At 41.2% G+C, this 26,735-nt stretch overlaps 1 protein-coding gene across 1 annotated transcript; it reads left to right on the forward strand.

Annotated features, from left to right (window-relative positions):
• Window positions 1–598: 598 nt before the first annotated feature.
• Klkb1 (kallikrein B1) lies at window positions 599–25,855 on the forward strand. The gene is made up of 15 exons (XM_048455666.3): window positions 599–741; window positions 1,338–1,396; window positions 6,517–6,679; window positions 8,493–8,599; window positions 12,488–12,647; window positions 13,053–13,162; window positions 16,016–16,175; window positions 16,909–17,018; window positions 17,521–17,683; window positions 17,772–17,884; window positions 18,042–18,210; window positions 20,523–20,698; window positions 21,741–21,836; window positions 23,859–23,998; window positions 24,555–25,855. The coding sequence occupies exons 1-15, from the start codon at window positions 626–628 to the stop codon at window positions 24,744–24,746; spliced, it is 2,034 nt and encodes a 677-aa protein (XP_048311623.3). The 5' UTR covers window positions 599–625; the 3' UTR covers window positions 24,747–25,855.
• The last annotated feature ends 880 nt before the right edge of the window (window positions 25,856–26,735 follow it).

The following is a 26,735-nucleotide window of genomic DNA, read 5'->3' on the forward strand; positions in this document are numbered from 1 at the left end:
TCTTTTGTTTGAGGACTGACTTAAAGTGCTAACATTGAAACAAGCCTGGAAACTGAGCCTCCAGGGGTCATGCCCATATACTCAAACCCATGGGCACGGTTTGTTCCTGGATCTACAATGACTGCCCTGGAAGGGGTCCCACTGAGGTGGCCCTTGTGGCTGGGCCTGCGGCTATCATCCTGGAGCCTGGGTCTGCAGGGGTTTGCTGGCCTGATGCTGGAGTTTCCTGGGATGAGCTTTGGTGCCAAGACCTGTGAAAACTGATTTTCGCATCACTGTTCTATACCCATGCAGAGCACATCTCCATGCGTTGCTGCCGAGGCTTGGTGGCGAGTCTTCATGGTTAATGTGGAACTTCCACTGTTGTTCAATGCATCATTGTTTAGGTCTTCTACATTCTCACCAGGCGCTATAACCCATCGCTTGGATTTCTTAGCACTTGGGAAGGCCTTTTATTGTGTGTCGAGAACTGTTCACGTGGATTCCTCTGCAAAGGGAAGCCCATTGGAAACTCCATCCCTGATGTTGTGTTTGTTCAACTTCCCGGAATCGTTAACATATTAAACGGCTGAACCTGGACTGGGCTGTTTGTGGACTGTATTGACAGGTTAAACAGTTGCAACTGATGCCAGAGCGCAGGTCAACACTGGAGCCAAGCAAATACTGCCCGCAGTGGCATGTTCGCGGAGCGTGGAGGCTGATTCCCTCTCCTCCAGAGCCACAGAGCAGCTGTCCTTCCAGGTAGGCACTTTCTATTATTCCGATCATTTCCTCTGTCGTTTGGAATATGCATAATAATTCCTGAGAGTTTGGAACATCTAGAAGGGACTGTTCTTTGTTTGCATAAATATTTTGATAGACAACATTTTAAAAAACAAGAATAAGGTTTTGATTGGTTTGAAAGTTTTAAGTTGGCTCGAATATTTTCAAAGATTTCCTGTATGTAGAGATTGTCGGTGATGTTATTGTCCTTATTTATAATAATTTCGTGTAAGTTAAGAAAATTGATAAGTGTTTAATTATCTTAATTAACTCTCTTTACAGAATTAATAGAAACAAAATTAACAACAAATACACTAATATATAAATATATAAATGCACTAATAGTAGTCCAGAGGTCTCAATTTGTATCTTAGGAAGCATGATAAATATTCCAGTTTTCTATTTACAAAATATTCCCCCCAAATCCTCACTCTCTTGTTGATTATGTGCTTTGGTTCGCAACTTAGACATTTACCAAAAAAGCAAAGTCTATATATTAAATTAAATTGTATATTCAATACATGGTCAATATGATCTAAACCTAGCACTTACATGATGTTTTTTTCCTTTCAAAGGATGATTTTATTCAACCAAGTGGGTTATTTCATTTCCTTGTTTGCTACAGTTTCCTGTGGTAAGTATTTTCTCTAGCAGTTCAAATAAATAGTGTGTGAGATAGGAAGAGTTGTGTAAAACATAACACTCCTGGAGAAAGCCTTTAGCCATACAGTCTTGGGGAAGGAGGCAACTGCCGAGGCTTCAGGGCAAGGACTTCTCTTTAGCTACGTTGCCCCCAACACCCATGAACAGTAGGAGGGAACAGGGGCAACAGGCTCTTTGTGCATTTGTCAGCAGACATTTCTGTTTAGTGATTACTCCCTGCCAGAATCACCCGCCCCCCATAGTTCCTTATTTTTATTATTGACCTTCAGAAAACAAACTCTACCTGAAAGATGGAATAACTATTAGACACTATACATTGTTTGGGTTCAATTCAAATATCTTATTAGTGTGTGATATTTTTAATATAAGGCATAGGGAACTCTTTCTAGATTGAAGGTAAAGACTTCAGATGTAGCTAGTGTATTATCCCCTGTGTGGTCTGGATGGAGAGATTTCAGCTCTAGGTGTTAGTGTTCTGTCTTTTTCTGTGTATTCCATTAGATTTTAGAGAATAATAATGGCAGACTGGAGAGATGGCTCGGAGGTTAGGAGCACTGACTGTTCTTCCAGAGGTCCTGAGTTCAATTCCCAGCAACCACATAGTAGATCACAACCATCTATAAGGAGATCTGGCGCCCTCTTCTTACCTGAAGACATACATGCAGGCAGAAAACTGTATACATCATCATCCTCTTCTTCATCATCATCATCTTCTTCTTCATCATCATGTCTCTGAACACCCCTCTAATTAGTCATTGTACCCTTGCTACAATGAGGGGTAGATTCTGGGTCAGGGATGACTTATGATGTGACTACACCACAAGGATTGTTTTCTTGACTTTCAAGTATTTGGCAAAGAGAAGGAGCTCTGATGAAGGCCTATCCTTATCAGTGGAAGTCATTTCTTTGGGCGGGGGAGACCTTTTTCTTCCCTATCTGCTAATTACACCTTCCTCCATCTGTCCCACCCACCCTGTCTACCTGCTCTTCTGTCACAAGTGTTGCCATGTTCAAACCAGTCAAATATGGAGGAGTGATAGCCAGAGATGCTATTGATCATGACTAAGATAAGAAAGATGACTTAAAAGGAAATGTGTGTGTGGCACAGATAATAAATACAGGGTTTAGTTTTGCCATTATAAAAAAGAAAAGTGACTTAAAATTTATGATCATGATAGGAAAATTAGAGATGCAAGCACATATAATACTTAAAATCGAGTATTTTATATAGTCCCAAAGTATGAAATAACTATTGCTAAATTATTTTAGTCTTTCATATTTCTGCATGTATCTATCATCTATAAAGTGTTATCTACCTTACCCTTGCTATTTATAGCTAATGTTAATGCAAACAAACATTTTTGTTATCTGTTCCTCTTTATTGTGTACATTCTATTAACATATTCAGTCATTTTATAAATTAGATTTTGGGGAGTAAAAAATGTTCGCTATGAAGGTATAAATACTTTTGAAGGTTTTTATGGCAACATTATGGGACTGTCTTCCTGAAAGGCATATCTCTGGCTTTCCCAACAAGCTTCTGAGAATGTTCAACTGTCTCACTTGGGACATTGCAAATGGTTATCTTTGTAGTTTAGCTTTGTAGTTTAGCAGGCAGCTTCCTGCCAACAGGGCCCAGATTTCTTCCCCAGGAACCATCTCCAGGTTCTGGTCTACGTGGTCATGGGGTGGCTCCTTCTGCTGCTGCTGGTCAGACTGGAGCTTCTGACTCAGCTAGGCCAGAGCCAGAGTCGCAGGCAGTGCTGGAGGGATGAGCTAACCAGAGTTAGTCCTGTAACAGGTTTTTCCTTAGGTTTCTAGGGAAAGATTCAGATTTATTTTTGTTTCCACTTGACTTGAGCTTCTAGTCTCGCTGCTGTCAAGCATCTTGAGACCAATGCATGTCCTCGCCCATGTCCCTCTCACTCTCAAGCTGATTGCCTCCTTTTCTTTTAATATTCTTGATGCATATGCAAAAGTGTATAAATATGCCTTGCTAAGTTCACTTTACTTGTGTGTACATGGCTTGTGTGTGTATGTGTACACTGGACAACAATAAGAGGCTCATCTCTGGGAAAGGCTAATTCTCCACTCCCAGAAGTCTGAGTTGCCCGTAGATCTTTGTCTAGGAGAGGGACCCTGTGAAATTTCCCCCTTCCATGTTACCATGACCATTGATATTGCCTTTGTTCTGGTCTTGTTTATGCAGATGTTTTGAGGAGACTGTTTCACAGCAGTTTCCCCGATACTCTAGCTGTCATTACCTTCCCATGCCCTCTGCCATATTTCCTTAGCCATAGATTCAGATGTGTGATGTAGATGTATCCATGTGGCTTGTTTCCTCACATGTGTCGACCTCCACATTGCCACATTGCGTCCAGCTGTGGTTTTCTGTGATGCTCCCCATTTGCTGTAGAGAGAGGCTTCTATGAGGCGGACTAACAGCCACACTTATCTAGGGAAGGTGATTAATGCATTGTCAGTGGTTTTCATACACTTATAGTCACTTATATTCCTTTGGTAAATCGTCTTTTCATATCTGCCATTTGTTATAAAAATGGTTTAGCATTCATTTATCTTGTATCTATGTCTACATATGCATGTGCGCACACATGCGTGCATACACACAGACACACACACACACACACACACACACACCGTGGAGATAAGAGGACAACTTGTGGAAGCTGCTTCACTCCTTTCACCCTGTGGGTTCTGGGGATCAGACCCAGGTTATTAGGCTTAGGTGCAAGCACTGACTCCTGAGGTTTCTCTCTACCACTCACCCAGAATTTTTAAAGTTAAGATGCTTTTCTTCCCTAATCAATGATATTTTTCATTTTCTTTTTTTGAACATGTAAATTTTTAAAATGACCAACTAGCATGCTCAATGTCCGAGAAACATGAAATATGAAAGATATTTCAACGTGAAAACTGAAAGATGTGATTATTCTAGATCACTTAAGTTATGTAGACTCTGTAATAAAAACACTGTCGTGGTCATCATCGCCACCATCATCATCATCGTTGCCATTAACAACTGAGGAGGATAAGCAATTCTACAACTGGAACATTTCCAGTCCTTCTTCTTCATTGGCTGAGTCACATGCCAGTCTACCAAGACTCAACTGCAAGACAGGAACTTCCAGGCCATCGCTGGTGGCAGATTGTGTTTTTGTATGCGTCTATGCAATGGATGACAAAGAGTGTCCGCTCAATAATTATGAAATGCTAACCACATGAAAAACAAGTCTCTTTATAGCTACTATTACCACTGGGCCTACTATTGTGTTGTGCAAATGGGACACTTCAGGGTGCCCACTCGGGAACACATATTCCCAAGAGCATCTACCTAGGAAAATCTGCTCTTTCCAAATATAAACCTGACCCAAGAGGTAGGCATGGCAACACCTCTCTGATAAGAAGAGAAGCAATACTGCTAGTTTGACTCATTGAAATGGGACTTAGCAGCAGGATCTCCAGACAGAGAGAACATTAAAGATCTTAAATCTACAGTGCTTAATAAAATACATGTTGTCTTGACACCTATTCTTTGAAAAGTAATGGCCACATAGAGAGATGTTAGAGAGAGATGGACCAGGTTGTCACTGGGATACTGTGTAGTTAGGGAAACCTGACTGATGAAAATGGGCAGCCTACCTAAGGTGGAAAGCTCAGTACAAGATTTGGGCTGATTTTTCAGGTAAACACAAATTCATGATTAAATGAATTGAGGACAATGTTCTAATGATGTGTAGGATGCCAAGCACCACACATAACGGAGCCGTGGGTGAGCACGAGCAGCAAGTTTCGGTCTGCTTTCCAGTTAGCTCCCACGTGCTCTCTCATGTTTCTTTTTTATTTGAAAATTATTTATTTAGACTTTTCTTCCCTTCTATTGAAAATAGATTCTTCTCCCGTACAATATATCCTGATTATGGTTTCCCTTCCCTTTCCTCCTCCCAGTTTCTTCCCACCTCCCATTTTCTCCAGATCCACCCCTCTTCTGCCTCTCAGTAGAAAAGAGCGGGTTTCTAAGAGATGACAGCCAAACATAACAAAATACCCTGTAATAAGATAAAACAAAAACCGCCACATCAAAGTTGGACAAGGCAAACCAACAGAAGGAAAAGAACCCTAAGAGAAGGCAAAAGAATCAGAGACCCACTTGTTCACACCCAAAAATACTAAACTGAAAGCTATAATATGAATGTAGAGAGTTGGAGTAGACCCATATAGGCCCTCTGCTTGCTGCTTCAATCTCTGTGAATTCATAAACACCTTGCTCAGTTGATTCAAAAAGCCCGGTGTGGAGTTCTCCATCCCCTCTGACTCTTACACTCTGCCTCCTCTTCTGTGGGATTCCCTAAACTCTGAGGGGAGGGGTTTAATGGAGACTTCCCATTCAGAACGGTGTGTTCCAAGGACTCTCTCTTTGTATATATAATGTCTGGGTGTAGGTCTCTGCAAATGCATTTTCCTTATCCAAAAAAATAAACTGGTAGGGGATCAATACTCAATAATTAACTTGCTTGGATAAGACCGAGGCAGACAGCAACACACGCTGTCTCAAAGGACCGAGAGTTAGAATGAATGTATGTCCCAGGATACTTATTCACTGTGCGATAGTAATCAAGTCTGAACTCTGAGATTCAGTTATTGACTTCTTTCATGAAAAAAAAAATGCAGATAATGGTCCTGATCTCACCTCCCCTAAAAGTGTTGAGGAATCTAGAACGATGTTGGTCCCTAAAGGGTTTTTAAAAAACATTGTCTATCAGTTCTTAAGGTGAGATGTTTTCACACCATGTTATACAGCAGGCAGAAAATAATTCACACTTTATTTTAGCAGGGATAGTTTATGTACAAATTATTATGTAGGTAATAAAACCGAATCAAATTTTCCACACTAAGTTTCCATAAGATGACTTTAAATAGCTGGGCTGTTAAAGTCCTTGGCATAATGTTTCATTCCAGCTCTGTATTTGTAAGGCTCTTTGGGCAGTCATTGGGGTGGATAAAAAATAATAACAAAACAGATGGAAACTGTAACCCTTTTCTCCAAATCTCCTTTTAATGGTTGTATCCCAGGATGTCTGAATCAACTGTACAAAAACAGCTTCTTCCGAGGCGGGGATATAGCTGCCATCTACACCCCAGATGCCCAGTACTGCCAGAAGATGTGCACCTTCCACCCCAGGTGCCTGCTCTTCAGCTTCCTCTCGGTCGCCCCAACCAACGATCCCAATAAAAGGTTAGACATTTCTCAAGCTACTTCCAGTTGTTTGCAAGATTGGTGTCGGATTGGTGTCAGGTTCCTCGAAGAGATCAAAGACCATTTTCATCAAAGGTTCCTAGACTTTTTCTTTGCAGAGCAGACGACTGGACTCCTGACCACGGACACAGAGTACCACGACAACCACAGCTCTTGTTTGCAGCAGAGGGAGGCAGTGATGCTTTAGCCAGGGCCTGGAAGAAAGAGCATGTAGCAAGAAAGGGTCCGTCCTCATACCATAATATTTAGCCTTTCTGGTTCACCTTTCAACATGTTCCCACGTGTACATGTGTTTATGTATATAAACATGTTATTGGTTAGGTTCTGCATATGAGGAACAACATATGTGGCTTTTTCTGAGATCATGTGTTTCCACTTAATATTAGATATTCAAGGTCCATTCATTTTCTCATTTTTCTTCAGCATTGCGTAGTATTCCAGTATATATTTTCTTCTTATTCATTATTTATTATACATTAACTAAAATGTATTATAAAGACCACAAATAAAACAATCACACACCCATTAACCAGACCCAGAGACTGTACAAATCAGTGAACTTCTATCCAGTTACAGCAGCCATTTGAAAGGGAAGCCATAGAGCTTCATAGTGGACTTTATTCTTTTGCTTTCAAAAATGCATTTTATTCACTTATATGTTACTTGTCCAGTAAAAGGTGAAAATTTCTCCTGCATAAAGAAATATATTTACTTGACTTATTATACTTTTGAGTAACAAAGTTGAGAATATATAAGTCAGGAATTTTGTTGATAATAGACTTAAGACTTAGTAGGCACATCTCAGTGGTACCTAAAGTGACCCTGTTTGCACATTTAGAATGTACATTTGTGTGCGTGTGTGTGTGTGTGTGTGTGTGTGTGTGTATTACTATTAACTGGCAATTTTGACAAATGCAATTATTAAAAACATCATTGAAAATTTCCCCTTATTTTCTTTCATTTTATCAACAGCCAAAGTGTAAATTTCTGCTTCTGTTTCCATACCCATAACTTTCCTTCTCACTCTATCTGATTTTAAGAATTAGAAATCTGACACTCATTCTCTAATTCGTATGTGCTAACCTGAAGAAAATCACAAACTATATGTGACATTCACTGAATTGAAAATTGAACTAGGCGCTAGGATTCTTATAAATAGTAAACTTAACACAAAGTTGATATTGAAGATAGAAAAATCCTCCCACTAGGGGGAAACTACCAGGAATCAATAAACAAGGTGAATATCACACAGAGCCCCAGCTCATGGGCGATTTGATTTTTTAAAGTAAATTAAAATACTTCTAAAAATAATCACCACTTTAGAAGATGTAGAAGTTTCAGATAGGAGAATCATAAATTTAAGGTCAGTTTGCTTCAAAATAAACTAAATAGAAGCCGTGGGGTGGAATGGGAGGGAAGAACTGTCTGGTGGGAGAACACTTGATCAGCATGCTTGAAACCCGGGGTTTCTTCTTCAGCACCACATAAAACATAAAACAGAAACAAAAGCCATTATCTTTTGGGAGGAGGATCTGTGGAAGCTCAAATGTAGGCATAACTCTTGAAGATGGCTGGCTCTCTGACATAAGGCATGGACACAAAGAAAACCCATACTGTAGATAGAGTGGAATTGTCTTAAGCATGTCTTTTTCAGCGAGAATCGAGGAAACGCTGTCTGTTTCCTGACCCCAGGCTTTATTTGTTAGCACATTGAAAATGCTGGATAATGTCTTAATGTGTGTTTGTCATTATATTTTCCTTTAAAATAATGAATCTTTTTTTTTTAAACAAGGTTTGGTTGCTTCATGAAAGACAGCATTACAGGAACTTTGCCAAGATTGCATCGGGCAGGTGCCATTTCCGGTTATTCTTTAAAGCAGTGTGGCCATCAAATAAGCGGTAAGAGGTGAATTCTTCCAACAAAATTTGAGTTACTAACACTCTTACTCGGAGTAGCTTTTGCTCATAGACTTTACTATCCTGGACTTCTGAAAGAGAACACCAAGAACCGTAATGAAGATGGAGCAGCATCTTCGTCATAAGGAGGGGTTGTATACATCTAGATAATGTTCTTGTCTTTATTAGTTATAATGCACAGCTTTGATGGGCCTCTGTTATCTATGGTGCTCACACACAATGTAAGATTTGGACAAAGGAATGCGCCCTTCAAACAGCAGAACTTCCCTGTTTCCAGAAAAGACTTTTCAGATAAGACTCAGGGGACAGACCATCGCAAGGTTCACTTTGGGGGAAATTTGCAGCTCCCACCAGAACTGATTTTGCCCTTTCCACCTCAAAAAAATATTTGTCAAAGTCTAGAGACATTTTAGATCCTTACAAGTGTAGAAGTTGGTACTCTCTATGGTAATGGCCTGAGTTGGTGCAACACATTCTTCCAGGCACAGAGCAGTAAGTCACAAGTTAGAACTTTCTGGCCACCACTAGGTCACTGATAAGGGTCTAAGACAGTAATTCTCAACTGTCCAACTGCTGTGAACATTTTATATAGTTCCTCACATTGTGATGACCTCCCAACAATAAAATTATTTTTGTTGCTACTTCATAATGGTAGCTTTGCTACAGTTATGAATGTGTGACATGAATATCTGTGTCTTCCAATGTCTTTGGCTACTCCTATGAAAGGGTCATTTGGCCCTGAAAGGAACTGTGACCCACACGTTGAAGACAGCTGATTTAAGAAATCGTATTGTTTGCCATTCGGCCCAGGCTTAAGGATTGAGTTCTGTCAATCATGCTTAGCATAATATTTCTTACAAGGAATGTGAAGGCTAGGATGTTAGAGAGCTTTATTTCTGATATCCGTTGCAACTGATAAAAAGAAGCTTCTACACCATCTTAAAGGCTTCCTACAAAGAAGAAGACATTTCTCTAACACCACAGGGACTGACGGGAAAGTGAGCGTGTTACAAAGAGTGAGCTGGTGTCGGAAGAATCTTAAGAAACATTCTGGACTATGCTGTTTTGTCTTTTCATAGTTCACTCTGTAGGTTCAAATTTCCAGAGTCCTCATTTTTTTACCCCAATAGCATACAGTCTTGGTTTGCAATTTGAATTTTAGGTAATTAATGAAGGGTGACAATGGCTTATATATAAATAGTACCCCACCAGTGTGATAGCTACAGTTAACCTGAAGCAAGATATTTTTCGTATGGTATATGACCAAATCCATATACTACTATAATGTACATTATTTGATTAAATCTTATATATTATGATTGTGACTGATAACACGATTTTAAAATATAGAAATATTGTGTCTTTTCCATAGGTGCTTAGTTGCCATCTTTTCCCCCAACTTAATCTTCCTCACTGAGTTTGACTCTAAAGTTCCTTTCTTACTTTCTCCCAAATACAGTCAAGTTAAAAAATGGTCCCAGGCCAGTTGAGGTGCAGACTGCTCCAGAGGCAGAGGCAGGCAGATTTCTGTGAGTTCAAGGCCAGTCTGGTCCACAGATCGAGTTCCAGAACAGCCAGGGCTACACCAAGAGACCCTGCCTCAGGGAAAAAAAGGGTTAAAACATGGTGTCAGAAAGCAATTTTAGTCAAGACTATTAGAGGCAGGCTTAAAACTTACAGATAATCATTAAGAAAATGTTTTTATTTTTGACTGCTTCATTTCCTGTCTTGACTGAAGCAAATTTAAAGGAACCTCATTCTCTGATTTATAGATTCCTGCCCTGTATCAACTGCCAGGAATGTTCAGCACCCCTACACACTAACATAATACTTCTCTATTAGTTGGTGTATACATAGTCTCCATGTATAAATTAATTTTATGATTCTTAGAAACTTACAGCTATGTACAATAGAATATTTTTGTGCTAACACATACACACATAGCTAATCTAATTAAGTTGTCTTAAAAAACAAAACCCACAAGAGCCTAATTTGGCTTTCTTTCTGTTAAAAGAATTAACTATATTTTTGACATATGAGATAAATTTGAAAGGACAGGTTGGGCTGGCTAAAGTTCCTTTGAAACTTCAATGAAAGAGGTGTTTAAATGGAGTTGAAGAACATTTTTAAACCTGGTGTGCTAGCCCATGGCTAGAATCCCAGCACTAGGAATGCAGAGGCAAAGATCATTTCAAGTTCAAAGCCATTATTTCAAGTTCATCTTGTCTAAAATGGAAGTTAGCCACATCCGGCATGGCTTGCATTCCAGAAAACTGACTAGGGGTATCAGGGGAATAAGAAAGGACAGACAGAGAGTCCGGCCAAATTCCGAGAATCTGGTTAGATCACGTCCTCGTTCAGTCCCAGTCCAACTGGACTTGGTAAACTCTCATTAGATCCGTTCCCTTGTATCAGTGGGTGATAGCATCCCTCGCAGTCCTTATTTCCTTTTTCATGTTCTTCCTCCTTCTGCTCCTCATTTGGACCTTGGGGGGCTCAGTCCGGTGCTCCAATGTGGGTCTCCGTCTGTATTGCCGTCCTTCGCCAGATGAAGGATCTATGGTGATAAGCAAAATATACATCAGTATGGTTATGGGCCACGGCCGGTTCAGGCACCCTCTCCTCTGTCCAGAGAACAATGTGGCTGGCCCGAAGTCTTTCTGAAAAGCCATTGACTATGATACTGGGACTTGTTTCCTCTGCATATACTGGATTTTGGGGATCCAGTCTGTTTGGATACTCACCTTCCTGGACCTGGAGGGAGGGGGGAGGAACTTGAACTTCCCACAGGGCAGGAAACCCTGACTGCCCTAAGGGACGAAGAGGGAGGAGGAGAGGGAGTGGGGGGAGTGGGAGGGTGTTGGGAAGAGGGGCGGAAATGGAAACTTTTATAATTTAATAAAATTTACTTTAAAAAAAAAAGAAAGGACAGACACATGGGCCAACATGCAGAAAGGAGGGAGTGCCATGCTTTGTATGTATTGAACCCCCAAACCCCATAGTGACTACTGTGTACAGCCCAGGGGTGGGGCTCACTAGTCTCAGAGGGAGGTCTCCAATGGCAGGCAGTCTCCCTCTTGGGCTGTCAACGTCCTCGTGGAGGATGGTGAAGCTGCTGGTCTTTGCACACACAGGTCAGTTTCCCTGAACACCGGTGCTTAGACCCAGGGAAGGCTTTGTCAGTTTTCCATGAGTCTGAGGCATTGGTCCTGCACATGGCTGCGCCCATGTCAATAGACTTCATCAGCTCCTTACACGTTGACTCAGGACTTCCTCTGGTAGCCACAGGAGTCCCAAATCAGCCAGGTCTACAAAGCAAGATGGGGTAGGGGAAAGGCGGTGGTGGTGATAGTGGTAGAATTTAAGAAAATTATAAATCAAGAAGGAAAATGGTTTTGTCATGCATATAAATAAATTCCCACCCTCTGTAAGATTTAACACAGATGTCAACGGTGAGACCTGTAGTCACAAATCACAATCAGACCAGAGTAGGGGAAGAAAGGAAATAGATATAGATCATGGTTTTGTTGTTATTGTTTGTTTTGGGTTTTTTTGTTTTTGTTTTGTTTTGTTTTGATCCAGAAGTCAAAGGTACACCAGTTGGTCAAATCCTTCGAATCTCTGGCACCAGCTATCAGGACCTTATTATTATTGCCTTGTTTCTTTCTTTATCATTGCCGCTGGTAACTTCAGTGTGAAACTGCCCTGTTGCATATACCTTGCAGGTTAGGAAGCAAAATAACCCACTTTGAATGGTGGTGCGATAGAGGTCAGGTAAACACACTGGGGTGTGCTAATGTCCAGCAGGGCTTGATAATTTAGATATGCAATAAGAAATTTGGCCAAATGTCTCTATGTGTTTCATTTCAGCTTGCCACCAAGACCTATATGAAGGACTTGATATGAGAGGGTCCAACTTTAATATATCCAAGGCCAACAGTGTTGAAGACTGCCAGAAACTGTGCACAAACAATATTCTCTGCCAATTTTTCACGTATGCTACAAATGCATTTCATAGACCAGAGTACCGGTGAGTGTGGCTGAATGGGTCCCATGAAAACACTTCAGTTTCAGTACCTCCATGGAAAAAAAAAAAGACTGTTTCTCCTTCAACTAAAGAGCAAAGAGTGCTCTTTAGTTCAACTAAAGAGTGTAGTCCTGAGCATTGCCCTTATTTATATAGTTAATTCCAATGGCATTTCCAAAGATAGTAAACTCCATCTGGTCTACCTTTAGGCTGTGTACGGAATGAAGTGTAGTGTCTGACGATGATGTCTGCCACCCAACTTGCACCCTAAACAGCCCTTTGCTGAAGGGAAGAGTGTCTGTTGGTTAATCCCACCCATGTACCACTCTGGTTATCATTTCAATAGCAAATGTTACCCACACAATTTTGCACACCTTAAGAAGCGTGGCATCTTTTGCTGACTTTCAGGAACAACTGCTTGCTGAAGCTCAGCGCAAGTGGAACGCCCACCAGTATAAAGACGCTGGATCACCTGATATCCGGATTCTCACTGAAGGCCTGTGCCCTTTCAGAGATCGGTAATTAGATGTTGACTGTTCCTCTGTGATTGTCATACGCTACGTGAGAGGGCCCAGATATATCCATGTGCCACGCCCAGGGACCTGGGAATACGATGCATATAAACCAAAGGGTTTGTGTAGATGTGATTATATGGAAAAACTTTGAAATAGAATTACTCTGGGTCACCAGAATGAGCCTTATCCAGGCTCAAGGGTTCTTATACGGTGAAGAGGGAAGCAGAGGAGTCCAAGTCAGAGATGGAGAGTCTTGAAAGGGATGTTTCTGCCTTTAAAGCTGGAAGAGTCCTAATGCGAAGGGATGCTATGACCTGCAGAAAAGAAAAGAACATGGAACAGGTCTCCCTACATGCCCTTCCAAAGGAACAGAGCCAAGCCAACCTTTTGACTGGCATCCAGTAAGATGTACTTTGGCCTTCTGATCGCTAGGACTGAAAGAGAATGAATTTGTGTTGCTTAAACCTCTAGTTTTACTGTAATAGTCTTGCAATCATAGCTTTAGGAAAGTACACTGACACTATACAGAAAGTCACGAGGTCATTCGACAGTGTCCAGGTCTGGCTAGAAAAGCATATTGTCGTGAATCAGCAAAGCCCTATAATATCAGACACAGAGGTAGCTTCAGTTGAATTATCCAGACAAGTGCCATCATATTTAGTACATCAAGGTACCAGTGGTTAGATTTACTGAAATCAGATCACTGAGAGTAAATAGTGACAAATACTGAATGCTTGCTCTATGCTATGTCCTGTATTGGTCTGAGTTCTGAAATATGAGCTCTCTATGAAAGACAGAGAAGTCCAAAACAACCTCTTTTCTTATTTGTCTTTTCTTTTCTCAACGTATCCTCTCCATGCTGTGCCATTCAATTGGCTCCATTGTGTTAGTTATTTAGTTTTAATATCCATTTTTTTTCTAGTTTTTGAAAACTTGACTGGAAGAAATAGTGCTGTTTATTCAAATGTGTTCTGTTCTGAATAACATATTTATCTTAGACTGCTTATCTGCAACTGTACCTGAATGCCAGATTACTGGGAAATATTTAAAGATAAAAAGGCTCTTCTGGCTCATGATTCTGCAGGCCAGGAATCTAAAGATGGGATGGTTGTATCTGACAAAGACTCTTGTGAGTCTAGGGGCATTCAGAGATTCATCGCCAGTCTGACTCAGGTTTTGGTTTTAGTAAAATAGAGACTTTTTTTTATTAAAAGGACTAGCCAGGATCAAACCAGAAATAGTTCTCTAGGTAAGGCCTGGCTATTGTTAGACAAGGAATTTTAAAGGCAAAAGCCACAGAGTAATAATTTTGGAAAACCAAATTAACACATATCTTGTCTGGGTGCAGGCAAGGCTTGATTTTGTAATAGACATCCAGCAGGTGCGTCAGCCATCCAAGCCAGCAAGCCTTTCAGACAAAAGCAGAACACAGCAGTTAGCCTGTTAAATCTTGTGACCCATTACCTTGTCGGAATAGCTGAGACAGTGAAAGAGTTTGTAACAATCAGACATTGCTTTAGAATAGCCCAGCTGCTCCAGGAAGTGGTCCATCTCAGGCCCGCTGACAGGGAACGTTCAAGGTAGGAGTCACTTGGATTGAACAAGCGAAAAACAATTTTGGTTTTACAAGCTTAGCACAGTCAATTTATCCTCTGGATGTAATTTTCATCATCATAGGACCTTAGGCTGCACTACAGCACGGTAGAAAAACGCAGGCCAAGTGAGTGTGTGTGGAAGATACAGAGGACAAAAGAAAGCCGTGGCTTCAAACAACCTGCGCTTGGCATAACTGATGTAGATCAGCGAGAGCAGGAACTCACGCAAGAAGCTCTAGTCAATTCACATGGGCTATGCCTTCCCGACTTCCCACTAGGTCAGACCTCCCAACACTGCCACGCTGGAGAACAAACAACACCACACTGCAGCCTTAGCAGCACATTTTTATGCGTAGAGAAGAACTGACAAGATTCTTTGGGCCCGCCTCAAGCCCGTCCCAGGTGCGGCCCACAGCCTCCACGAGTACCGCGCATGCCCAGTCTCAGGCTGCCCCGTACTTGACTTTTTGGAACTGCAATGAGGTCTTACATCTCTTCAGTCTGATTGAACGTCCCTTCACTGAGTGATAACAATCATGCACGCTTCAGAAGATGGCCATGATTTTTTTTTTTTTAAGAGGCAGGTCTTTTCACATTCCTTGCGTGCCAACCGAAGCTAAGGAAGGCTGTCTCTGGGTCTACAGGCCTAAATTAAATTCATAAGGCAGGGATGACTTTTAGTCGTTACCACACTCTCGTCCTTAATCGTATCAGGCACACCTTTAGCTTTAGGGATGAAAAATGGTAGTTCCTGGGATAAAACCATATACTAAGGTCACACAGCAGCCCTGACACTTAGAGTCACACAGATATCCTGTCCTCCCTTTGAACTGTTCAGCCTCTTACCTAACGACTCCAAATGAATTGTAATTAAAGACTAGTTCTCAGCAGTTTCCTTCATGGATTTCGAAAGCATTGGAGGTAACCACACCTGCCCCCCTTAGTGATTCAATACTATTTGCAATTTTAATTGAGAGAATCTTTCCATATTAATGGCATAAAATTCAGAGAGTCACACGTTTGTATATTCGGGAATCCCCTTAAAAAACTGTAAACTGGAAGCGTTACTGTATATGCAGAGGGTCTGGTGCAGACCTGTGCAGGCCGGGTGCATGCGCCTCGGTCTCTCAGTAGGAGATTTTAAACTCAAGATGCTTAGCGCTGCGAATACTCCGTTGTCATTGCCCTGGTTACTGGGCAGAAACACACGCAAATTCGGTCTTGTGTCACTGAGGAATGCTCTTCTTCGGTGAATTCACAGGTTGCCCCATGAATATGTTCCAGCGCTTTGCCTTTGCAGACCTCGATGTGGGCCGGGTCATCACCCCCGATGTTCTCGTGTGTCGCACCATCTGCACCTTCCACCCCACATGCCTTTTCTTTACATTTTATACGAACGAACGGAAGATAGAATCCGAGAGGTGAGTGTGAGCGGGTGTGCCGATTCCTAGCCTTTCCAGTCCCTTTCGCAGGTGCCTTGCTGGTTTCCCTGACAGCGGTAGAGCCTGGAAGTTTAAGTGGTTGCTTTTCTGCCAGGCGCAAGTTGCTTCAGAGATTAGCAGATCCATCTACATACCTTCCCCTCCGTAAAGCAAACATATCATTGAGTTAAACAACAGCGGACTCGCAAAGGGATCAGACAGCTTTCTCACTAGCATTAAGGTTTTAGATTGGCTTGCGTTAAGAGCTGCTCCTTCCGCCTACCCTTTAATCTCGTGAGAAATCAGAGCCCTGCTTATCTTGATCTAGGCTCTAGTCTGACCTCTTCATTTTTCGACAACTTCCCATTTCCTTTCTGTACAACATGGGGCCCGCAGAAGGATGTGTGTGGATACAATACCGCGGGGAGCTTAACTCCGAACAGTTTGTTCTCTGGAGTCTTTTTCTTCTTTTTCTAATTAGAAGGTGAAATTTTACCCTCTCACCTCTTTCCTGGTTCTCTGTGCCTTCTGGTTTTTGCCAGTGGGAGAAGTGACTCCATTTACATTTAATCCCTGTTGTATTTTGGAGTCTTGCCACCTGATTGACCGAAGAGAGTTTCTCGGAACACAATCTTCGGAGTTGCATTTTAATAAAAAGAAATGGGAGCTGCGTTCCTGTAATCTGTCTGACGCCTCTAATTCTTCTTTCTCTTTCTCGCTTGTTTTTAAATAGGAATGTTTGCTTTCTTAAGATGTCTAAAAGTGGTTCCCCAAGTCCCTCTGTTCCTCAAGAAAACGCTATGTCTGGATTCAGTCTCTTCACCTGCAGAAAAGCTCGCCCTGGTAATGACTGGCAGTGATGGTATATGATGATTGTCTTAGTTTACCTCTTGGTTGCCGCCATAAACACCATGACCAAAAGCAATGTGTTGCAGAAACAGACACAGTGCCTGCAGCAGAGGCCGTGGAGAAATGCTACTTTTTGACTTGCTCCTATGATGGGCTCAGCTACCTTTTGTTGTTATTTTAATACAGTTCAGGACCACCTGCCTAGAGGTGGCACTGCCCCCCAGTGGGTCCTCCTCCTTCAATTCTTAATTCAAAAAAAATGTCCCACAGACATACCCGCAAGTGAATCTGATGGAGACAGTTCTTGAGTTGCTGATCCCTCTTTTTTGGTGACTCTATTTTGTGTCAAGTTGACAAACACTAATTGCCATGGGGTGCAACAGACCTTGGGGTCTTTTAAAAGTTGATGAAACTATTCTCAAGACACTAGGAACATTCATACTATGGCTTATTTCCTGTCTCCTTATATATCCTTGGATGTTTTTCCATGATGCAGAACCCTGCCATTTCAAAATGTACTCTGGAGTTGACTTTGGAGGAGAAGAGCTGAATGTGACCTTCGTACAAAAAGCAGATGTATGTCAAGAGACTTGTACAAAGACGATTCGCTGCCAGTTCTTCACCTACTCGTCAGGTCCACAAGACTGCAACGCGGAGGGGTGAGGGGCCGTTTCTTTGATCACCAGCAAGGTAATCATTTTATAGTTTTATCTGTGGGTCTGATTTTATTCTGTTCATTTTGTCTAGGTGTAAATGTTCCTTAAGGTTATCTGTGGATGGCTCTCCAACTAGGATCACCAGCAGGGCACAGAGGAGCTCTGGATATTCTTTGAGATTGTGTAAAGCTGTGGACAATTCTAGTGAGTGAAGATCATTTGTTAAGAAACTGTATGGAAGTCTGGGTTGTGGTGGCTGATGGCTTGGTCTCGTGTGATTTGGGTTATTTATATTGTTTCCTTGGATGGAGGGGATGCTGATTTGTGTCGAATTCTGACCACGTATCTCAATGCTTTTTAGTTTGCACAACGAAAGTAAATGCACGAATTGTGGGAGGAACAAACTCCTCTTTAGGGGAGTGGCCATGGCAGGTCAGCCTGCAGGTGAAAGTGGTGTCTCAGAACCATCTGTGTGGAGGGACCATCATTGGACACCAATGGATCATAACGGCTGCCCATTGCTTTGATGGGTAAGTTTCAGATCCATCGTGTGTGTGTGTGTATGTGTGTGTGTGTGTGTGTGTGTGTGTGTGTGTGTGTGTGCATGTGTACATGTTTACGTGCGTATGCTCACGTAAAGGTCAATGTCAGGTGTCTTTCCTATATTGCTGTCTGTTGTGGAATATTATTTTAACAAGGCAAAGATGAACTACCTTTGTTTATGCTGCAGAATATTACTTTACTGTGTAAAAGTGTGTTGCTTTGGTTTATGCTGTATTTATTTAATTACGAAAAGGTATGTTATGTTTGTTATACCTTGCCTGCCCAAGGAACCCGATTGGTCTAATAAAAAGCTGAACAGCCAATAGCCACGCAGGAGAAAAGAAAGGCAGGGCTGGCATGCAGAGAGAATAAATAAGAGGAGAAATCTAGACCCAAAGGGAAGAAGGAAGAGAGAATCAGGGTCACACCCAGGACCAAAAGCCAGGCAGGCATAGAGAAGCAGTGAAAGTAAGATATGTAGAAGTGAGAAAGGTAATCGGCCCTGACGTCAAAGGTAGATAAAGAGAAACAGCTTAATTTAAGTTAAAAGAACTAGCCGGAAACATGTTTAAGCTAGGCAAAGTATTTATAACTAATAATAAGCCTCTGTGTCATGATTTGGAAGCTGGTCTGTGGCCCAAAAGGAAAAGACTGGCACAGCTGTCCATCTTACTTGTTGAGACGGGGTTTCCTCACTGAACCCCTTTGAGCAGACTGACTGGACAGGGATCTGCCTGCTCTGTCTCCTGGCATGTTGGAATCTGAACTTGGGTCCTCTTACTTGTGAAGCGAGCCCTTTGGCCACCAAGCCATCTCCTTGGATCTGACATATTTGTTTTGATGAAGATAAAAGTTTCCAAGTCTTTGCCTAAAAATTATTATTATTTTAAATTTAGTTTGTATATCTTTTACATGGTTAATTTAAAATTCAGACAATGGGTAGGTAGGTTTTAAGCAACAAAGTGTCTTTAATTCTGTCTCCTACTTGGCTTATTTTAATTGATACGGCTACTTGATAACTGATGTAATGAAAGCAATTGCTTTCAGGATTGGTAAACTGAACTTGATTTGCCCACAGCTTCTTGGAAAGTGACAGAAGCAGTCCCATATTTTTATTTGTAATAAACATGAAGTAATTACAAAAACTATATATATTGACTATCTTCAGCCACAACTTCTAGTACTGTGAGCTGTAACCCTATTATGGACCCAGTGCAACAGAATATGGGGCTCTCAGAAATTCTGGCAACACTAAAAGGCCCCTGAATGTTCACTGACCAATAATAATTCAAATGAAACACGTGACAAACCCAAGGCTTTCTGGAAGTCCTAGGCCATGCTGTGTCACGGGACTCCACTGCAGTCTTTCTCCTTAAAATGCAGCGTGCTTATCTCGCACTATGCATGCACTATGCATGCTGTCATGCCGCGCAGTACCAACAGATGGTACCTGAAACACAACTCGGACTGAAGATTATTCAATGTTGTGAATCACGGTGTGTGTACCGTGTGCACAGGGCTTTCTGCTCTTACAGAAACATAACAGTTTAATTACAAAAAAGCACAAATTTAAAAATATTTCTTTTCATGGTGTGCTTTGGATTGTATAGTCTTAGACTTTCTTTTTAAATATTGTTGTTTGAACTGATTACTTGGGTCTTATTTTTTTTAAAAAAAAAAATAACCTCATTGAATGAGCTTAGGCTTGGGTATTGGGTAGAATTTTCAATTTTTTTTTAATGGTCCTAAACCTACATCTGCCGTTTGGTATGAAATGACATTCTCAGTATTGTTGATTACAAAATTAAAATATTGAGGAACTCTTAAAGTTATTGAAGATATTCACTGCCTTTTAGTAGGAAATATTCAGACATGTTTTAATTATTTATAATAGAGCACATTTGTTCCATTAATATATGAATTTGCTTTCATCATTAATAAGTGGTAAAACTATATGTACACCAAAGAACTGTTTTTGAAGAAATTTCTTTATGATATACTATCAGTAAATGTTTAATATGTATACCCGTTTCATATAGTCACTCACACATACACACACATACATGCACACACACACACAACCCTTTTCAATCAAAAGGTGGTCTTAAATAAAAGTTAAAGAAGATTTATTCTAAACTAAATCTTCAGAGATCCAATTCTAGGTGATGATCAATTGGCAGAGGAAGAACTAGGTAGTGGGGAATATGTTCTTCTTTTTGTTCCTCACAAGAAAAAGTGCTAAGAAAAATGAACAAGGAACAATGCCAACATTACTTTGGTTTACATGTCTCTCTCCCAGGATTCCGTACCCAGATGTGTGGCGTATCTACGGTGGGATTCTTTACCTGTCAGAGATTACAAAAGAGACGTCGTTCTCAAAAATAAAAGAACTTATTATTCATCAGAACTACAAGGTCGGAGAAGGCAACTATGATATCGCCCTAATAAAGCTCCAGACGCCCTTGAATTTTACTGGTATGCAGCACAGCTAAGGGGAAACTGCACAACTGGATTGTGTCGGTGCCAATTCTCGCTTCAGTTTGAGTGAGCAAACAGATCTGCCGCCATTGTTTTCTGGTTGGTGGGGTTGAGGGAGAGGCTAGGCAGCCTGAAAAGTGAAGATCCTGAGATCTACCATGCAATCACTGCTTCTTAACCAGCAAGCAATCTTAGTAACTTTCTCAGCATGGTATGGAGCTGCATGTGTGCTAATGAGACAGGTATAGGAAAGTTCTTGCTGCCTGGGGATACTGGACATCTTTTGACAGGATTGGCAGAATTACCATTGCTTGGACTTAGGATAGACAACTATATCTCTAAACTAATTAATTTTTAAGAACACACTGGGTAGACAATGGGGGAAGTGGAGCATGTCGTTGCCTTGAAGGCACACCACTCCACAGAAACTAAACGCCTACCAGCACCTTAACTGTGAGCATCAACTCTGTAACCTCAGACAGGTTGCCTCTCCTCCTTCCAATGCTAATATCTGCTATAGATGTGCTGGTCTCCTCGTTGCTTTGCTGTAATAATTAAGTAAGGTATTCAATTAAATCACCGGAACAGCATGGCTATTTTTACTCTGACTCTGAATTCTGCCAGAGTATATATTAAACAAAACACAAGAATGTAGATATATTTGTCAAGAAATTTTGGTGGAGGAGTTCCCCTCCCCCTGAGAAGTTTCATGCCAGAAAACCAAACAAAAATGTGAGAATTTCCTTGGATTGTGGGCTTTAGAAGTTGATCAGAAAGCTGGAGGCTATTCTCGATACTCTTTAGTTTCAGTAATGAGTTCCCTTACGTTTCATGCGTGGCCATGTATTTTGATTGCATTTACCTCCCTTCACCCTCTCTTGCCCTTTCTCACTCTTCATCCCAATTGGTCCCAGAAGGCTTATTCTTGCTGTGTTGCCTTGTAGAAAATGAATAAGGGAAAAGAGAGAGAGATTAATTTTTTCAAGTCAATATCTATGGCTTTAATTACTTCTAATCTATTCATGAAATTTCCTTCCAGAATTCCAAAAACCAATTTGCCTGCCTTCCAAAGATGACACAAATACAATTTATACCAACTGCTGGGTGACTGGATGGGGCTACACAAAGGAAGGAGGTACAGCGTGACATTTGAAATGTTCCTGTCCTAAATGTTAAAGCACATGGAGTAGATTCGCTCCTCAACCATCCTTCCTCCTGATCATTGTGTGTATCCCAATGTATTGGTTCTCTGATTCACAAGAACATGTTTCATTAAAAACTGATGAGCTCATTCTCTAAACATCTTACTCATAATAGAGATGATGTTGGTGACTCTGCATAAGGGACTGTGGCCCTATGGTGCTATCAGGTCCAACGTAGTCCGTATGATTTTCGGTATTCAGTATTCCTGTTTGCCACGCTGTCCTTTAGTTTCAATAGCCAAGTAGCCAGCAACACTCTCTCAGGACAGTTCTTAATATTTCTTTTCATGCATTCTGCAATATGATAAATCTACCCTTTTCTCTAATTACTGCTCAATATTTAGACAAAATACATAGCTTCATAAAGAAGGAAACTAGATTGCAGTACAATTACTGGTATTTATTAACAGAATTCAACATAGTGATAAGGATATAACTTTATTAATATACTGCATACCAAGTTGTTTTAATATTTGCCATAATGTTGAAATATTATGAAATTAATGACAGGCATAAATGATATTTTCACTTCTTTCATAACTGCTAAGTAATTCAAAGCATTTGTGCCCTTATACGACAATGCTGGTAATAGTACCGTATTCCCGCATTTATTGTCTACATTTAAAACTGAAGGGGGTGTTCAGCTTTACATGGAAGGTAGCCAGAATAGAAGTAAGTTTTTCTCTCTCCTTTCCTCTGAGTTAATAGATGGATCCACTGTTTGTGTGGATCTGAGGTCAAGAACTCCTATGTGTTGAGACTTGAACTATTTTTCTAGTAATGAACATGTTTCTTTTCTAGAATAAGTGCAAGATAAACACTAATAGACAAGTTTGTGTCATGTTTACAAAAAGAGATGATCCGCTATGTTCCTCCATTCTCCATGTTTCTTGAATCAGCTAGTCTTATATTCAATTAGTTCACATTTTGCACTGTGTTGACCTGGTTATACACACACACACACACACACACACACACACACACACACGTATATTTGAAAAATATAGACATGGAAAAAAATTGAATTATCTCTAAATGCATCATTTCTCATGGAACTTTGTTTACATAAAGAATACAATACTTCTTTGCTGTCAAATGTTTGGGATTTATTTTCATAAATTTTATATTTTTTTATTATAATTTGAATTTGTAAAACAATGAAAGGCAAGAACATCCAGACATTTATACTAAAAGTATGAATGAACAAGGAACTTTTTTTTCTGAGGGGCATCTGTTGAGATAGTGTTAATCTTGATACTGACCAGGGAAATAGTGGTTCCACCATTTTGAGCCGCATTTGAAGCAAGTTTTATTTAAATATTAAGTACTGATCAGGATAGACTTTGATTAGTACAACTCCCTGGAATTTCCAGGTTGAGTTTGGCCCCAATACAAGTGCTCTTGGGACTTATAAAGACAAATCCATTTGGCCACCATACTTTTCCATGAGGCTTTGTTGTTATTTTTTAAGAACTACAACTCCCAGCATCCCAGGAAGTTACCTGGTACTTGGGTCTGTTGGGCTTACAGGTTACCTTAGGCTATTACAACAGGAGGAAGGTAAAGATAATAGAAACCATGTCTGTGGTAGCTTGGGTGATAGGGCTGCTGAAAAGCTTCATTGAAAGGAAAGAAATACAGATGGCTCTCTCGTCCATCTCCCTGTCCCTGTCCCTCCTCCTCTCCTTCTTCCTCCTCCTCCTCTTCTTCCTCTTCCCCCACTCCTCTCCTTACTCCTCTTTCTTTCCCTTTCTCTCTACCCTTCCCTCTCCTTTCTGTATGTATAATTATACCTCTTTGGCAGTGTCCCTGACAAAAAAAAGCACCGACAGTTTTTTAACAAAATATGACCCCAGTGAAAAGTGAACCATTTTGACTTCCTTTAAAACTCTGGTCTTATTTTTTCCGTTTATTGTATTTTCTCCATTTAAAGGTCTACCTTGATTGCTTCATAGGTGAAATCCAAAATACTCTACAAAAGGCAACTATTCCTTTGGTACCAAATGAAGAATGCCAGAAAAAATACAGAAATTATGTTATAACCAAGCAGATGATCTGTGCTGGCTACAAAGAAGGCGGGACAGACGCATGTAAGGTAGTGTATCGGACTGTGAAAAACACACGGCAGTGTGCCGGAGACAGCTCACCAAAAGCAAATTCCCAACGTTACATTTCTCTAGTTTTAGTATTGAATTCAGAGTTAAATGATCTGAAGACTTTATAAATAACCTTTAACAAATTAAACATAATACTTCATAACATTTATTACTTATAAAAGGTGCACCAGAATTTGTATTAACTATGGCAGGCATGTCACAAGCAGTACAGCTAGGTGCCTTATTGAAGGACGATTTTATGTGTCATGGTTATGCTAAAATACAAGAAAAGTAGGTTTATTTGAACTTTGATAAAGATGCTAACATTGTTGGGTTTATCCGAGAATGGGAAAGGGGATAAATTAACCTTGTAACCATCCACTTATTCCGTTTATGGCTAATGGGATGCCAGGAAATTCAGAAGCCACATGTGGTGTGCAAAGTGTGTCTGAAGATGTTAGCGGCATCTGTCTTTGAACAAGGGGCTGGCTCTTCAGTGGAATCATCACTGTGGTAACTCTCTACCATTGCTTTTCTCCTCCCACTGTGACCCAGGGAGATTCCGGCGGCCCCTTGGTTTGCAAACACAATGGGATATGGCAGCTGGTGGGCATCACCAGCTGGGGTGAAGGCTGCGCTCGCAGGGATCACCCAGGAGTCTACACCAAGGTCTCTGAGTACGTGGACTGGATCCTGGAGAAGACACAAGACAGTGGTGTAAGCGCCCTGGAGGTGTCTCTGGCATGAGGAAGCTGGGTAGTGAGGAAGAGCCCGGTTGACACCAGTTATACCACCTGCTCCCAAGTCAAACAGAGAGCCCCAGAATTCTCTTCTGCAAAATGAGGACAATGGTATCTGCCTCCCATCCCGGCCGTGGGATTAAAATCTCAGTGTAGATACAGTTGCTGAAGACAGTGTCTTGCCGAAGTACGTTTCCTGCCTTGTGAGATCATTCTCATCTAACTTCTGACTCTAGACCCCGCAGATCTCAGAGCTACCTTCTGTCCGCCTCACTCATTCGTTCATTAGACCCCAGTGCTGTTGCTCCATGTGGCTCAAAGGACTGAGGAACCCGGTTTCATCTGGTGGAAGGAGGAGACCTTTGTGACATTTTCTTTACAATAAAAGGGTGGCTTACTTGAGCATGAGGGGACAGAGCACCGTTTCCCCTAAATCACCTTCCTGGCCATCGTCACATAGTCTTGACTATATGTACGTGCCGGTCCTGTAATGCTGTGTTTTTCTTGCTGTGTGCGGCTCCTGCGTTGGCTGATCACGCAGTGCTCACACAGGGCAGGGAATCTGATGGGAATCTCCCAGAGAATGCTGGGAGTGCCGTTAATCGTGCATTCATGATGCAATAGCAATTCATGAAGTAGGATTGGATATAACGTATTATCTAAAATCCAGGCTTGCAACTGAGTGGAAAGATAGTAGACTGTCTTGGAATAGAGGACGTTAATCCTCATGTAACACAAGTTCCCAGCTTTCCAGCGATTCCTGGAGTAGACTGTACGTGCATAACTCCAGTTAGTCAAGCTGATTAATATTTACATGGAATTGGCCATTTACAAACGACTGCACAAGTTCAGTAGACAAGCAGAAGAGTAAAAGTTTCTATAGAGGATTAAACTTTTTCTTGCAGGTTCAAAGACTTGTTGAGTAGTTCAGGGGATAAAATATGGAAGAGCTAATGGGTTAGCCACAGAATCTGGCGATGGAACATGAAGAGGTGGGAATTACCCCAGGAGCAAATGACTTTTGTAAGATCTGACTGGGTCGCTAGGAGATGATTTTCTTTTGAAGCTCACAGCTTCAACTTTTACTTTTGTACACAATAAACAGTTTTTGTCTTACGCTGTGTGGAAGTTGTTTTATACTTAAAAGGGAAGAAGTGGTTTGTAGTAAAATCTTGTTTCTCAGGTTCTGGTATTGGTAACTCTAGCTGGTATTAGGAGAGCTTACTGTGTAAACCTGTGGCCTTTGCTTTCTCAAGGGAATGGCCTCATTTGGGCAAAGCAGGGCTTTGGAATGTGAAGCTCTCCTGTGGCATAAAGTATCATTATAAAGTCGCCAGTTGGAGGCCAGTTGGACTGGAATGTTCTATTTATTTTTCATCATGTGTTCATACACAAAGTAAACAAAGGAACCTCGTGGGTCTAATATGTGCTTAAGAGGCTGAAAGAATGAGAGGGTGAATAATGTTACTTTCATGTGAGGCACACAAGTGACTGTGAGGGCCCAAGGCCCTAGAGCTTTGGCAGATCCACCCAAGAAAGGGCATGTCGGCTCCGAGGAAGAATCCTCCTCTTCCCATCTCACATATGGGGAACACACAGCACATTGCTCATTGGGTTCTAGAGCTCAGCCCAAAGCTCCAAGGGCTGCCTCTTATCTTTATCTTTTTTTCTTGTAATTCTTGTTTGCACCTATCTGGTCTACCAAACTATTGGCAACTGAAGAAGGTTCTGTCTGTCTGTTGCTCTCTTCTGTCAGCACAACACATGGGTAGGGATGTAGTAATTTCTTCTTTTAGATTTACTTCTATCATTTTTGTTGACGTGCATGTGTAATGGTGTGCTATGTGGGCACCAGTGCCTGGCAACAGCAGATCCAAACATAGTACCTGAGTTACTACAACAGGTTTCTAACATAGCAAGGCAAGTGGAGTAGCACTTCATGCCATGATCTCTTCTAAGTGACGCACACACAAATACATACACACACATTTGTGCA

Source organism: Myodes glareolus, chromosome 23, assembly GCF_982192425.1.
Source record: "Myodes glareolus chromosome 23, mMyoGla1.1, whole genome shotgun sequence".
Taxonomy (NCBI): domain Eukaryota; kingdom Metazoa; phylum Chordata; class Mammalia; order Rodentia; family Cricetidae; genus Myodes; species Myodes glareolus.